Source organism: Molossus molossus, unplaced genomic scaffold, assembly GCF_014108415.1.
Source record: "Molossus molossus isolate mMolMol1 unplaced genomic scaffold, mMolMol1.p scaffold_m16_p_4, whole genome shotgun sequence".
Classification (NCBI taxonomy): domain Eukaryota; kingdom Metazoa; phylum Chordata; class Mammalia; order Chiroptera; family Molossidae; genus Molossus; species Molossus molossus.
Window position 1 is genome coordinate 80,586,372 of NW_023425377.1, and position 12,531 is coordinate 80,598,902.

A 12,531-nucleotide genomic window follows, 5' to 3' on the forward strand; every position below is an offset into this window, starting at 1 on the left:
GACCCGGCTCCAGCTCCGTATCGGAGTCCCGCAGGCTGCGGGGAGTTTCAGGCAGCCCCTCCCACAGCCGCGGAAACCCTTCCTCGATCACGCGCCCGGAACCACGCGCGCTGCACAGCGCAAGCGCACAGACAAGCCTCACAGGCAGAGCGCGCAGCCGCACTAAGGCCCAGAGCGTTCGTCCAACTCCGCCCCCGCCGCGCGCGTGTGGGCGGGGACTGAGGGGCGAGCCCTACGTCGGGGGCGGGGCTTGGCCTGGCCCATAAAGGCGGCGGCGGCGCAACGCGCGCGACTCCAGGCGGCGGCGGCGGCGGCGGCGGCAGGGGCGGCGGTGGTGGCGGCGGCGGCGGCGGCGGTGGCGGCGGCGGCGGCGGCCCAGGTGGAGGGGTTTGCGGCGGCGGCTGTGGCGGTGGCGGTGGCGTCGGTGGCGGCGGCACTGTTCCCCGCGCGGTTCGCGCAGCGGGGTTCGGGCTGCGTGTCTCAGGTGGTGGCGGCGAAGGAACTGCGCCCCCGGCCCGAGTCCGACTCCGGTGAGTGCGGCCAGCGACCCTGGCCTGGCCTGGCCCCCGACTCGGGCGTGGGGATCGGGCTCCGCGGAACCTCGCTGCCTGGGCCTGTGCTCCCGGTGCGCCGGCTGCGGCCACTCACGCCCTTCTTTGTCTGCTCCCGCCTGCAGGGTCCTCTCCCAGGCCGCCCCCCCGCCCACGGGCCGCCCCCCGGGCCCTGCGTCCCCTCCCCCGCTGGCGGGGCCCGGACAGAAGATGGTGCAGAAGAAAACAGCCGAACTTCAGGGCTTCCATCGTTCGTTCAAGGTGAGAGCTGGGATGGTTTGGGGGGCGCTCCAGGTTGGTCCACCCGAGTGGCCGGTGGAGGCGCGGAGCTTACCCTCAGGATCTCCTGGGGCTCGTGCTGCCCCCCCCACCCCACCCCCGGCCTTGGTGTGCACCGGTGGGGAAATCAGCGGCCGATAGTTCAGTCTTATTCACCCTGGGTTCCCTGGAGCCATTCCTCTAGGAGTCCTAGGTGAACCATGGGGCCCCTGTATGCGGGGCCCCTTGGTTGTGTGTTCCCTGCAAACCTCAGTCGAATGTATAGTGCTGGGTGGGGCGGCAGCAGGCCATAGTCCTGTCCCCGACACTGTGAGGTCCTTTTTCCAGAAATGCCAGACAGGGCTAGAGGCCTTTCTCCTCACATCCTCCTTATGTAGCCTGCAAAATAGAGGTGTGGATTGTGTGTCCCCCCAGTCCTGCACCTACCAGACATCCCAGGCCTAAGTGCTATTTCCTGTTGGAGCGGGAAGTCTCTGCGGTGGCACCAAGGCTTTGAGTTCTGCTCTCAGATGAGCAAGTGTGTGGGGGTCGGGCAGGTGCTGGGCAGGGGCCCCATGGGGCCTGGCCCATGGGACGCAGTGATGTCAGCAGCCACCCCACCCCGCCTACTGAGTTATGTAATGGCTTTCCTGGGCCTCCTTGGGCAGGGACCTGTTGCCCTGCAGAGGAGGCAGGACCTGGGGGTTGGGGGTGTGTGTATAGACAAGCCAGACACCAGGATGGGAGGAGCTATCCTGGAGTGTTTGGGTTAGAATTCCCAGGCCTGTCCAGCCAGCGTTGCATGCCAGCGCCCCACCCCATACACATCTGTCATCTTTGCTTACCCCCCTCAGGGTAGTGACAGCCTTGGCATGTCCAAGTGGCTTGGGCTGGGTAGGAAGGGCATGGACAAAAGATGTCACTGGTGGTGGTCTGTTAACTCATGGAGCTGTGTCTGAGCTGAGACAGGGTCAGTGGGCAGGGCCAGCTCTGCGGTCAAAGCATACTCAAAACTTTCTGGATGGTTCCAGCTGCCTCTTGCCAAGGCCTGCTGACTGGAGGCCGGCAGCCAGCCCTGGGCCTGGCCCGCCTACACTGCTTAAGCCTGAAGGCTGGCCTTTGTAGGCCACCCAAGAGCTCTGTGTGTGCCCTGTGCTGATGTGGGACTGTGGGAGTCCAAGGGAGGGAGTAGGGACACTGGACAGGGAATCTTGGCTCTGAGGTGGCCCTCCAGGGTCCATCTCTTCTGAGTTGGGGGCTGGTACAGATGTATGGGAGCAGTAAGGGGACCCACAGTTCCCTCAGATCCTAGTGCCCTTATTTGATTGTTGGGGCAGCTTTCTCATGTTCACTCTACATCCTGATCACTCTCTTACTCTCCATTTGTGGCCACCCTGGAGCCTCTCCTTCTAGGTAGAATGACAGAGACTTATGAGAGCATTGGTTCTAGTCCCCATGGGGGCCAGACTCCTCAATGGGCTGGAGCAGGGGCTGGTGGATGAGCATCAGCAGACTGACTTCATTGCTCTCTTCCTCCCTCCTTCCCTGCACCTCCTAGCAACTATCTGCAGGGTGGGTAAGGAGGCTGGGAGGGCCTGCCTGTTTTTCAGCTGCTCCCTCTGACCTCTGTCTGCACCCTCTGCAGCTGGCCTGGCTTGCAGGCCTCCTGTCTGCAGGAATTTGGCCTGGCAGAGTGGGCCCCTCTGGGTTTCCCTGGGGCTTTCCTGGAGTTCCTTCTCTATTGGATGATTCTCCTGCCACAGCCAAAGCCCCAGCTGTCATGAGGCCCAGAGAGGGGCAGTGACTTGGCCCAGGTGACCCAACATCAGTCCTGGCACCACAACTATGTATATAGGCCCTCCCTATGCCCACCAGGGCCCTGGCTGCCTGGTCTGTCAGGATATTGGGAACTAATTAGAACTGACTCCTAAAGGAACTTGGCTGGGCCTCAGTATCCCTCAGCCTTTATGCGAGGGGCTGTCAGTTCTCGTGCAGAATCATCTGCTCTGCAAAAATGGCATTTATCCTTCTGTTTGTCCCATTGGAGATTTCTTCAGTTCCCAGCTGCCTATCTTCCTTGGGCCCTCCTCTCTCCAGTTCTGGGGGTCACCTGGTGACCTTGATCAGGTCCCTCACTGACAGGGCTGGTTTCTTCACTGGGCACTTCTTTCTGGGGGGTCTTTGGGGGTGAACAGGGATTCAGGTGTGGCCCAAGCTGAGAGTTGCCCAGTGTTCATGCTGGAGCCCGTAGATGCCTCTCCTGAAGCCACTGAGGGAACAGTGGGACAGGAGGGAGAGCAGCATAAGGCAGGGAGGGTGTTGCCACCCCATTACACAGGAAGAGCTGAGCCCACAGGCCGTGGGAAAGCAGGCAGGGTAGCTAGCTAGGAGCCCCGCCCTAGAGCTGGTGACTCATCCCCCACTGACTGCTCTTTGCCTTTGATCCCCAGCTTGCTGTCCCCATTCTACAGGTGAACAAACCAAGGTGCCCACAGTAACTCGCACTTCCTCATTACTGCATGGCTGCACCCTCTCCCTGGTGGCCTCAAGGGCCCTGGGCTGGGGATAGAAGGGCTATTAACTTCATGGTCAGGCAAAGCCAGGCTTTGTCCCCCTTGGCAAGTGTACACAGGGCTTGGTCACCCTGTGATGGGATAGCTCTGGCAGCAATAGGGCTTAAGAGCTCTCTCCTCTTTTCCCCTACAGGGGCAGAATCCTTTCGAGCTGGCCTTCTCCCTAGAACAGGCCCATCCCGGGGAGACTGACTTCAGCCTGGATTGCCCAGCCCGTCCTGGTGAGGGGCCTGGGAGGGAGAGGACTGTGGGTGTGGATCAGGTGGGGCCTAAGAGCCACAGGGGCCAAGTGGGCCTCACATCCAGGTCTCCTGGTGCAGATATGCCCACGAGCCAGCCCATTGACATCCCAGATGCGAAGAAGAGGGGCAAGAAGAAGAAGCGGTGTAGGGCAACTGACAGCTTCTCTGGCAGATTTGAAGGTCAGTGGGGTTGATGGGGCTGGGGATAGCAGGAAGATGGCTAGGCGGCCCAGGACGGCTCTCACCGCCATCCCTGCTCTTCAGATGTCTACCAACTGCAGGAAGATGTGCTTGGGGAGGGCGCCCATGCCCGTGTGCAGACTTGCATCAATCTCATCACCAATCAGGAGTATGCGGTCAAGGTAAGCACAGTACCCTCACCTGTTCCCTTCTCCCCAGCAGCGCCTGAGATCTGGCATTCGAGCTACCAGACTCAATGGAGAAATCCAGTGTCTAAAAATGACCCCAGGGCTAGTGATTCAGGTCACCCCTAGGAATCCAGATCAGCCTGGGCTGAGCCCCCCAAGTCCGGGCAGAGATGGGAAGTGACCATGAAGTAAGTATAGCCCCTTATATAAGTGGCTGAGGACCTGGTGCCAGAATGGCCGTTGAGAGTGGGGTAAGGGTTGGAGAGGCTTTGGTCAAAGCTTATGCTCACCTGCTGGGTTACCTCAGGCTTGTCTCCAGGCACAACAAGTGCTTACCTGTATGGATTACTAGGATTAAAAGGCAACACCATACTTAGGGCCCAGGGGGCTCGGGATTCAGGGAGATCAGGGCAGAGCCTCTTTCATGCCCCATGTGGCCTCTGACCCAGGGTGCGGCCTGGAAGCTCTGGCCCTGTGGCCTCTGTAGTTTGGCCAGACTGTTGGATCCTACATTCCAGGAAACCTTCCAGGCTCCCTACATGACCCTGCATCAGGGCTAGGTGGGGTCATGGGAGGCTAGCTGCCCAGGCAGGGAGGTCAGGTGCTCCCTGGCAAGCAGGGCTGACCAGAATTTTCAGGCTTTGGTGGAAGTCTAGTTAGACAAAAGTGGCTGTGGGCAGGGACTGCCCCTGGAAGCTCCCAGGTGGGGTGGGGCAATGGTGTGAGAGAATTAGATACTTATAAAGGAGCACTTTCTGCATACCAGGTGTGCAGGTGTATCTCTGAGTACCTTTCTTCTAAGGACCTGCTGAGAAGCCTACCTTACTCTCACTATTGGACAGATAGGGAAATTGAGGCCCTGAGTCACACTATGTCTGACTTCCCAGAAGGCCATCCACTTTTCCGAGGAACTGCAATTTTCTCTATGAGGTGGGGTCTTAACCAGATTCCCAAGGGACAGGATGAGGTTCACTTTGTTGAGAGGGGTGTGGTTGGAGGCTTTGTCTCTGGCGGCCCTAGAATCTGTTTTTCTGTTCTTCTTTGGGACAGGTGTATTTGTCATTAGACAGGTGGGACTGCATAGGCCCAGGCCTTGGTCAGTGGACTTGTCTGCCTGTCTACTGCAGGAGCCTGGCCTGTGGAACATACCACATTCCTTTACTCCAGACCTTAGTGGTGGGCAGGGAGCCCTGAGCATGGGTGGTTACCCAGCCTGCCCACCTGCCCAGCATGAGGGGACCCGAGGCACCTTCTGACCCCACCCCTCTGTGAGCAAAGGTGGCTGGGGGGCATAAGGGGGCTGGGCCCAGAACCCTCTGGTTCTTAGAGCTCCTGGGTACCGGAAAGGGTTGGAGACTGAAGTGCAGGTTGGCTTCCTAAGGCTCTGGGGTTTGGGAGGCTGTGTCTGCTGGTGGGCAGGGGGGCCAATCTGGGCTTGCCTGAAATACCCAGGCATGTGCGGCCACCAACATGTACCCAGACTGGTGTGGAACTGGGGAGGCAGGTAGGTGCCCTGAGAAGTTCCCTGGGCGTGTGGGAGCCAGCAGAGTGGTTCCTAGACTCCTGGTCAGGGAGGGGAGGCCACTCAGTCCAAGAGATCCTGATGTTGTGAAAGTGGTATTTTGTAGGGGCCCCATGCCCCACATGTATCCCTGAGGCTTTTCGGTGTTGGGAGTGGATAGGGTCTGGCTCCTCTCTGCCTCTCCTTCACTCATCCCTCCTTTCGTGCTGCTTGGGCAACACATTGCCCACTACTTGTGCTGATGCTGCAGTTCTGACTGGCAGATTCTGGGTGCCCATAGGAGAACTTTGTTTTCTAGAGCTTAACAATCTAAAGCTGTAACAGTTTCAGGTGTAGCACAGGGAACGTTTCTGGCGGAGGCCCCTCGGACCGTGGAAAGTCTAGCTGACCTAGCTGCTGTGTCCCCCCACCCCCACACGTTTCAGATTATCGAGAAACAGCCCGGCCACATTCGGAGTAGGGTTTTCCGGGAGGTGGAGATGCTGTATCAGTGCCAGGGACACAGGTAATGTGACCCACCCTCGGCTCTGAGCCATCACTTAGTGGATGAATGGGCCTGAATGCCTCTTTACCCCCAGCAAGCGATTAAGGAGTTCCCACTGTGTTCCAGGCCATTGTGAGTGGACCCAGTGTTAGGCAGGCAGTCTGAGGTGGGCAAGGTGGGAGCAGGCCTGTGGACCCAGTCCTAGCCTTCCTGTGGGCAGGTGGGGGTGAGGAGGGTGGACCCCTCATGAGCTGGGCATACACAAGGACTTTAGAAAGTTTCACTCCTGCTCCCTACTCCCCAGGAACGTCCTAGAGCTTATTGAGTTCTTCGAGGAGGAAGACCGCTTCTACCTGGTGTTTGAGAAGATGCGGGGTGGTATGTGGGGCCCGGGAGACATGTCCAGTTAAGTTTTAATGGGCTATGGACTCAGGACCACCATGGAAGACATTTCCAAGGGGGCTTGTAGGTTCTAAGCTTCTTATCCACTTTGAGCCCAAGGAGGCGGGAGTGGAGGCTTCCCTGCCAGGTGGGAGTGGGTGCTGGGCAGTGGCCTGGGGTTACAGAGGTGATCCTTACACGTTTTTTCCCCTCCGCCATGGCCTGGCCACAGGCTCCATCTTGAACCACATTCACAAGCGACGGCACTTTAATGAGTTGGAGGCCAGCGTGGTCGTGCAGGACGTGGCTAGCGCCCTGGATTTCCTGCACAACAAAGGTGGGGTTGGCTGCTCAGGGTGCCACCTACTTTTCGCCAACCTGCCCAAAGATGCCTGGGTCCCATGAGTGTCCAGTCTTGCCCCTAGTACACCTGCCTAGGATTCCCCAAAGATGCACCCACCCCACCCATTAACTATCCCTGGTGGTTCTACCCACAGGGATTGCCCACAGGGACCTAAAGCTGGAAAACATCCTCTGTGAGCACCCCAACCAGGTGAGGGGTGCTGGGGGTTGGGGGAGTTGGCCTTCCCTCCAGGATGGGGCCCTGTGCAGGCTGGACCAGACCCCCAAGGCCAGGACTCCCCTCCCAACTCACCTACCTCACTATCCCTTCCTGACTCCCTCCCAGGTCTCCCCTGTGAAGATCTGCGACTTCGATCTGGGCAGTGGCATCAAACTCAATGGGGACTGCTCCCCCATCTCCACCCCTGAGCTGCTAACCCCGGTGAGGGCCTGCGGGGGTCAGGGGGCGGGCTGGGAGGGGCAGGGCAACGGAACAAGACTACATTCTGTCCCTAAGCTGCTAGTTTGAGACCTCTAGGCAGGCCTGGCAGGCCTGGCCTGGCGGGGCGGGTGGGGCGGGGCGAGGCGGGGCGAGGCGAAGGGCAGGGCGTAGCGCTGGGCAGCTTGGGGCAGCTTGCGTCTCAGTGCTGGGGCCTTGGAACTCAAGCTTTCGCTTAGCAACAGGCGCTGATTGGCCCTTCGGGTGTGAAGGGGCGGGGCTGCCATCACGCAGGAAGGGGCAGGCTTCCAGCACCTGTTGTTTGGGCAGGGGGGTGCCTTAGTCAGATGGGGCGGAGTTGGCACCAGTTATCAGCCTGTGATTGGCCGGGCAGGGCTGTCAGTCACAGCGGGCTTGGGCTCAGGTGACAGGGCGGTCCAGCGTCTCACAGTTATGCGGGGAAGTCCCTGCTGGTGGCATCCCTGTCTCAACATCCTGTCGTCACCCCTGTCACCCCCCCCCCCCCCCCCCCCGCAGTGCGGCTCTGCTGAATATATGGCTCCTGAGGTGGTGGAGGCCTTCAGCGAGGAGGCCAGCATCTATGACAAGCGCTGCGACCTTTGGAGCCTGGGTGTCATCCTCTACATCCTGCTCAGTGGCTACCCACCCTTCGTGGGCCATTGCGGCAGCGATTGTGGCTGGGACCGCGGTGAGGCCTGCCCAGCCTGCCAGGTGCGAAAAGGGACCTGTGCACTCCCATTCCCTTCCCTGTGCGATCCTTAGGGCCTGGCCCCTGAACATTGATCACATTCTGGCCTGATCTTCTTGGGTTTCTTGAGGTTCTTCATGTCTGACTTATAGCAGAGAGCAGTTCAGTCAGGGAGCTGAGGTGCGGTGAGGCCTATGGTTTGGGGTGACCAGGTTTTTGAGTTCTGTGCAGGATTTGAGGGTCAAGATTCATATCCTGGAGCCTTCAGGAGGCCAGCTGTCCTGACCAGCTACCCCCAGACTTTTGTTACTCACTTTTTTGGCTTTTCAACCTGCCCCCCAACCCTCCCTACCCCCTGTCCTGCCAACTGATCCCAGGGCCCTGAGCCCAAATTCCACCTCACTGTCTGGGTAGCCAGTCTGGGGTCCTTGCACCTGGTTGCTGGGCCACAGGTCAGACCTGGGAGCCCTGACAGAGCCTGTCCCTTAGTAGTGTCCCAGCTCTCTCTGAGTCCAGGCTTGCCCATCAGATGTCAGGGCTGACTGAGTCTCGGCTACTTTGGCTGCAGCTGACCCCTCCTGCACATGTTCCCCCAGAACATGCTGTTCGAGAGTATCCAAGAGGGCAAGTACGAGTTTCCTGAGAAGGACTGGGCCCACATCTCCTTTGCTGCCAAAGACCTCATCTCAAAGCTGCTGGTTCGTGACGCCAAGCAGAGGCTGAGTGCTGCTCAGGTCCTGCAGCACCCCTGGGTGCAGGGGGTGAGTGCCAGCCCCATTGGGGACAGCTGGGCTTGGGGGCCTTGCTTCTGTCTAGCTTCCAATGGGCTGGGATTGTGACTTAGAAAAAGTGTGAGAGAACCTTTGGGGCCCAGTGTCAGGACCCCTTGTAGTGTGGGTCTGGGGTTCAGTTAGTCATCCTCTGGGGCCAGGCCCAGTTATGAAATCTCCCCCACCAGGTTAAGGTAGGGGCTGGAGGAGCTACTTAGCAAAACCCCGGCCTGTGCCCTGGAGGCACTGGGGTCTCTTCTAACCTGGCACAGAGCAACAGACTAAGGTCAGCAGGGGGCAGATGGGTGGATGGCCAGCCTCTGACAGCTCTGTACCCTTCAGTCCCAGAAGAGCCTGATGTTTGTTCTTATCAGTGGTTATCCTTACTGGGGCCACCAGGGCAAGGAGCCCCTTGGGGAACAAGGACCACCTGCTCAAGGCAGGCCAATGGTGCCACTGGGGGTGCTCTGAACTCCTTTTGGGAGTATCAGGAGACCTATGGATTGAGAACGGAGAAGGGCTGGGCTGAGAATGGTTAGGTGGGGTAGCTGGTGAGCAGGTAGGCCTGGGGAGCCTCTGGGCCCCACCACCATAGACACCTGGGCTCCTGCAACATCTGTTCACCCCAGCTTGCCTCAGCTTCCAAGCAGGCGGATCTTTTAACCCTTGGTGCTGTCATAGCCAGCTGGGGACCTAGGAGAGTTGGCCCTGGGGAGGATGAGCCTGGCTCTGTTCTCTAGCCCCGCCTCTTTGGTCTCCTTGCAGTGCGCCCCGGAGAACACCCTGCCCACGCCCATGGTCCTGCAGAGGTGAGGCCTGCATTGGGTCTCAGGCCCAAAGAGGGGAGCCCCTAGTGCAGCAAGGGCAGTTAAAAGTTAAGGTATTCAGCCCTGGCTTGTTTGCCTCTTGGGTTAGAACATTGGCCCACCAACCAAAGGGTTTCAGGTTCTCTTCTCGGTCAAGGGCACATACCTGTGTCGCAGGTTCAATTCCTGCCCTGCCCTGGTCAGTGTTGGATGGGAGGCAACCAATCGATGTTTCTCACATCCATGTTTCTCCCCCATTACCTCTTCCCTTTTCTTACTGTTTCCTGAAATCAATGAAAAAATATCCTCGGGGGAGGATTAGCAAAAAAAAAAGTTATAATGTTTTAAAAAGACAATAAATTATCTTAATGTTGTAGTGGAAGCCATTCAGGCACTGGGGGTCCTTGTATGGATGATGGATTAGGTCCTGGGCTGGAGGGGGTTGAGGGTTGGGTTCCATAGCCCTTTCTCCATGGCACTGCACAGATCCTGGAGGTCCCAAGGGAAGCAGAGGGTGTACCTGGCAGCTACCTCCCTCTCCTTGGTGACTGCCCCATCTTGTCCCCAGGAACAGCTGTGCCAAAGACCTCACGTCCTTCGCAGCCGAGGCCATCGCCATGAACCGGCAGCTGGCCCAGCGCGAGGAGGACGCATTGGAGGAGGCAGGGCAGGGCCAGCCCGTGGTCATCCGAGCTACCTCACGCTGCCTGCATCTGTCCCCACCATCCCAATCCAAGCTGGCCCAGCGGCGGCAGCGAGCCAGCCTGTCTGCAGCCCCTGTGGTTCTGGTGGGGGATCATGCATGACCCCTCCCTCCTTCTGTACATATGTCGTTCCCTCCCCCATCAGATCTCAAGATTTTTTTAAGCTATTGCCAGCCAGTGACCAGCAGGCTGTGCTACCTTCCTTCCACCCCCCCTTGGGTTCACGCAGCTTAGCTGGGGGGGTCTTTTTATATAAAGTTTTTGCTGTTGGGTTTTTCCTTTTTTTCTGTCCCCCACCCCCATATTTTTTCTTTGAATGGTGTTAAAAGTGAACAGGCACCCTGGGAGAAGAGCAGAGGGCATATGTGCTGCGAATGCCCCCGCCCTGCCACCCTGGCTCCATGTGCTTACCTGTACTGTGAACGGCCCTGTGCCCGTGGCCCTTGCCCAATGTGACTCAGGAGAGGAGGATGTTTGCCGTCTTCCAGAGCTGGGGGGTCCCGGAACACACCTGCACCCCCTCCCCCTTCCCAGCCCTCACAGTGTTCTCAAAGCCAGGCTGACCCTGCACCTCCCTTTTGCCCCAAAGGTAACCTGGTGGCCAGTAGGGTCTTGGGTGTGGGCAAGCGGAGTAAACAGCCACCCACATGGACACCACCTTTTACCCCACCTCTGACTGAACCTTTACCTTAAATTGCAGCTGACGGGGAGGGGCTGTACCCATTGCCACTACCCCCCACTCTCCACTGGGGGCTCTGTCTACACAGGTTGGGGGGCACTGGAGGAATGGGAGGGGCTGGACTGGTACCCGTCAGCCAACATGGGGGACCTGCAGACCCCCCCCATCCTGGGCACCCGAGTGCCCCTTCTCAGGGCTCAGTCTGACCATGGCCACGTCTTGCCTCCTGTTGACCCTTGGGTTGGCATGGAAACTCTGCCAGCCCTGCCTCTTCCTCTAACTGGAGCCAGGGCTGATGGGGGTTCCTGCTGAATCCTCACCCCCAAAGGCAGCATTCCTGCTCTGCCCACCCTCAGGCACCCAGAAACTGCCCTTGCCCCCCTCTCCCCCACCCAGTGCCCAGGTCAGATGTTGAGGGACCTGCTTGACTTGAGGAGACTCTGACACCCCTCTTTGTCCTTGGGTGGGAAACACTATGCAACACAAACTTCCTCTTTCTTCATGAACATGTGTTTCTGCCAGAGTGGTGGCCCCCCAGCCCTCACCAGGGCAGCTCGGCCTGAGTTCTGGCTGGGTCTTTCAGGCAAGCCAGCTGGATAGCCTTCTGGTGTCTAGTTTTTCATCCTGTTTTGTTAGTTTTAAAGAACATCAGTTGACTTCCCTTTCCTATTCTTGAATACTTGAATGTCAGGGGGCCTCGTGAGTTGGGGGTCTTGGACACTGCTGCCCCGCCACCCCCAGTCTTGTACAATTGCAGTCTGGGGGCTGATGCCTGTCTGGCCACCTGTATCTGTGGACTGGCCTTTCCAAAGACCCTGGGGTGGGGCAGCTGCCCCCACCTCCATAATTTCTTGCCCATCAGTGACTTCATGTATCACAACTGGGGATTCTGCCTTTTTGTCAAAGAAATGGGGCCTCACTGGCTACAGATGCTGTGGCCACTTCAGTCTGGAAAGCTGAGCTGTGAGCAGCATTTTTTTCTCAAAGGTGGAACAACTTCCCCCATCACGTCTACAGTGCAACCAGGAGGACTGACTAGAACTTACTGTGAATGAGCACCTGGGGCCCAGGGGCCCAGCTGCTAGGCTGCTCTGGTGCTGGGGGAAGGGGAACGGCAGTGTTTCCATGTTAGGATGTATAAAAAAAAAGACAAAACAATTCAATTTTTTTAAAGTGGGGGAAAGACATCCAAGCACTTTAACTCCACTGTACCAGGTAAACTGATACAGCTCAAGTTTTCCTTGACACCAACCGTCGATGCCGGAATTTTGTATTCTGTTTTATAAGGATTTAATAAAACTCATAAAAACTGGTTTTCTGTTGCTGCATAACAAGCTGCCCCAAATCTAGTAGCCACAAACTTCATTGACAGTGATCCTGTGATTTAGGAATTTGGACAGGGCGTGTGGGGCTGGCTTGTCCGTGGGGTCTGTGAGGGTGGGGATCAGGCAGTGCTCAGCTTGCCCGTCCAGTGTTGGTTCCTTGAGCCTTCTGTGACAGGCTTCTCTGAGCATCATTTGTGTGTGGGGGTGTTTTTTTTTTAGGATGCCAAGTTTTATTTTTGGGGGGGAAGGGACACCATACTTCTGTTCCATTAAACTTTTTTTTTTTTTGCCCTGGCCGGTTTGGCTCAGCGGTTAGAGCGTCGGCCTGCGGTCCTGAGAGACCCGGGTTCGGTTCCCGCTAAGGGCATGTATCTCGGT

General features: G+C 58.1%; 1 protein-coding gene across 2 annotated transcripts; it reads left to right on the top strand.

The window, feature by feature from the left end:
* Positions 1 to 432: 432 nt before the first annotated feature.
* On the top strand, positions 433 to 12,205 carry MKNK2 (MAPK interacting serine/threonine kinase 2). 2 transcript variants are annotated; one of them, XM_036240156.1, is made up of 14 exons: positions 433 to 530; positions 677 to 812; positions 3,516 to 3,603; positions 3,703 to 3,804; positions 3,889 to 3,986; positions 5,940 to 6,019; positions 6,303 to 6,376; positions 6,612 to 6,716; positions 6,877 to 6,932; positions 7,068 to 7,163; positions 7,698 to 7,892; positions 8,466 to 8,630; positions 9,405 to 9,448; positions 10,014 to 12,204. In XM_036240156.1, exons 2-14 carry the CDS (start codon positions 762 to 764, stop codon positions 10,249 to 10,251), a joined length of 1,392 nt encoding a protein of 463 aa, XP_036096049.1. In that variant the 5' UTR covers positions 433 to 530; positions 677 to 761; the 3' UTR covers positions 10,252 to 12,204. The 2 variants fall into 2 exon arrangements, with proteins under 2 accessions (XP_036096049.1, XP_036096050.1); XM_036240157.1 differs by lacking the exons at positions 433 to 530; positions 677 to 812 and adding exons at positions 2,229 to 2,308; positions 3,261 to 3,294 and having other exon boundaries at positions 10,014 to 12,205.
* Positions 12,206 to 12,531: the final 326 nt, after the last annotated feature.

What these genes read in the sequence shown, in the direction of transcription:
- MKNK2 (XM_036240157.1), top strand. Translation starts at nt 2,241, where the DNA reads ATGAGAGCATTGGTTCTAGTCCCCATGGGGGCCAGACTCCTCAATGGG. An exon ending in TCTGTGAGCACCCCAACCAG is followed by an intron (nt 6,933 to 7,067) that starts GTGAGGGGTGCT and finishes ACTCCCTCCCAG; the next exon opens with GTCTCCCCTGTGAAGATCTG. An exon ending in CCCCTGAGCTGCTAACCCCG is followed by an intron (nt 7,164 to 7,697) that starts GTGAGGGCCTGC and finishes CCCCCCCCGCAG; the next exon opens with TGCGGCTCTGCTGAATATAT.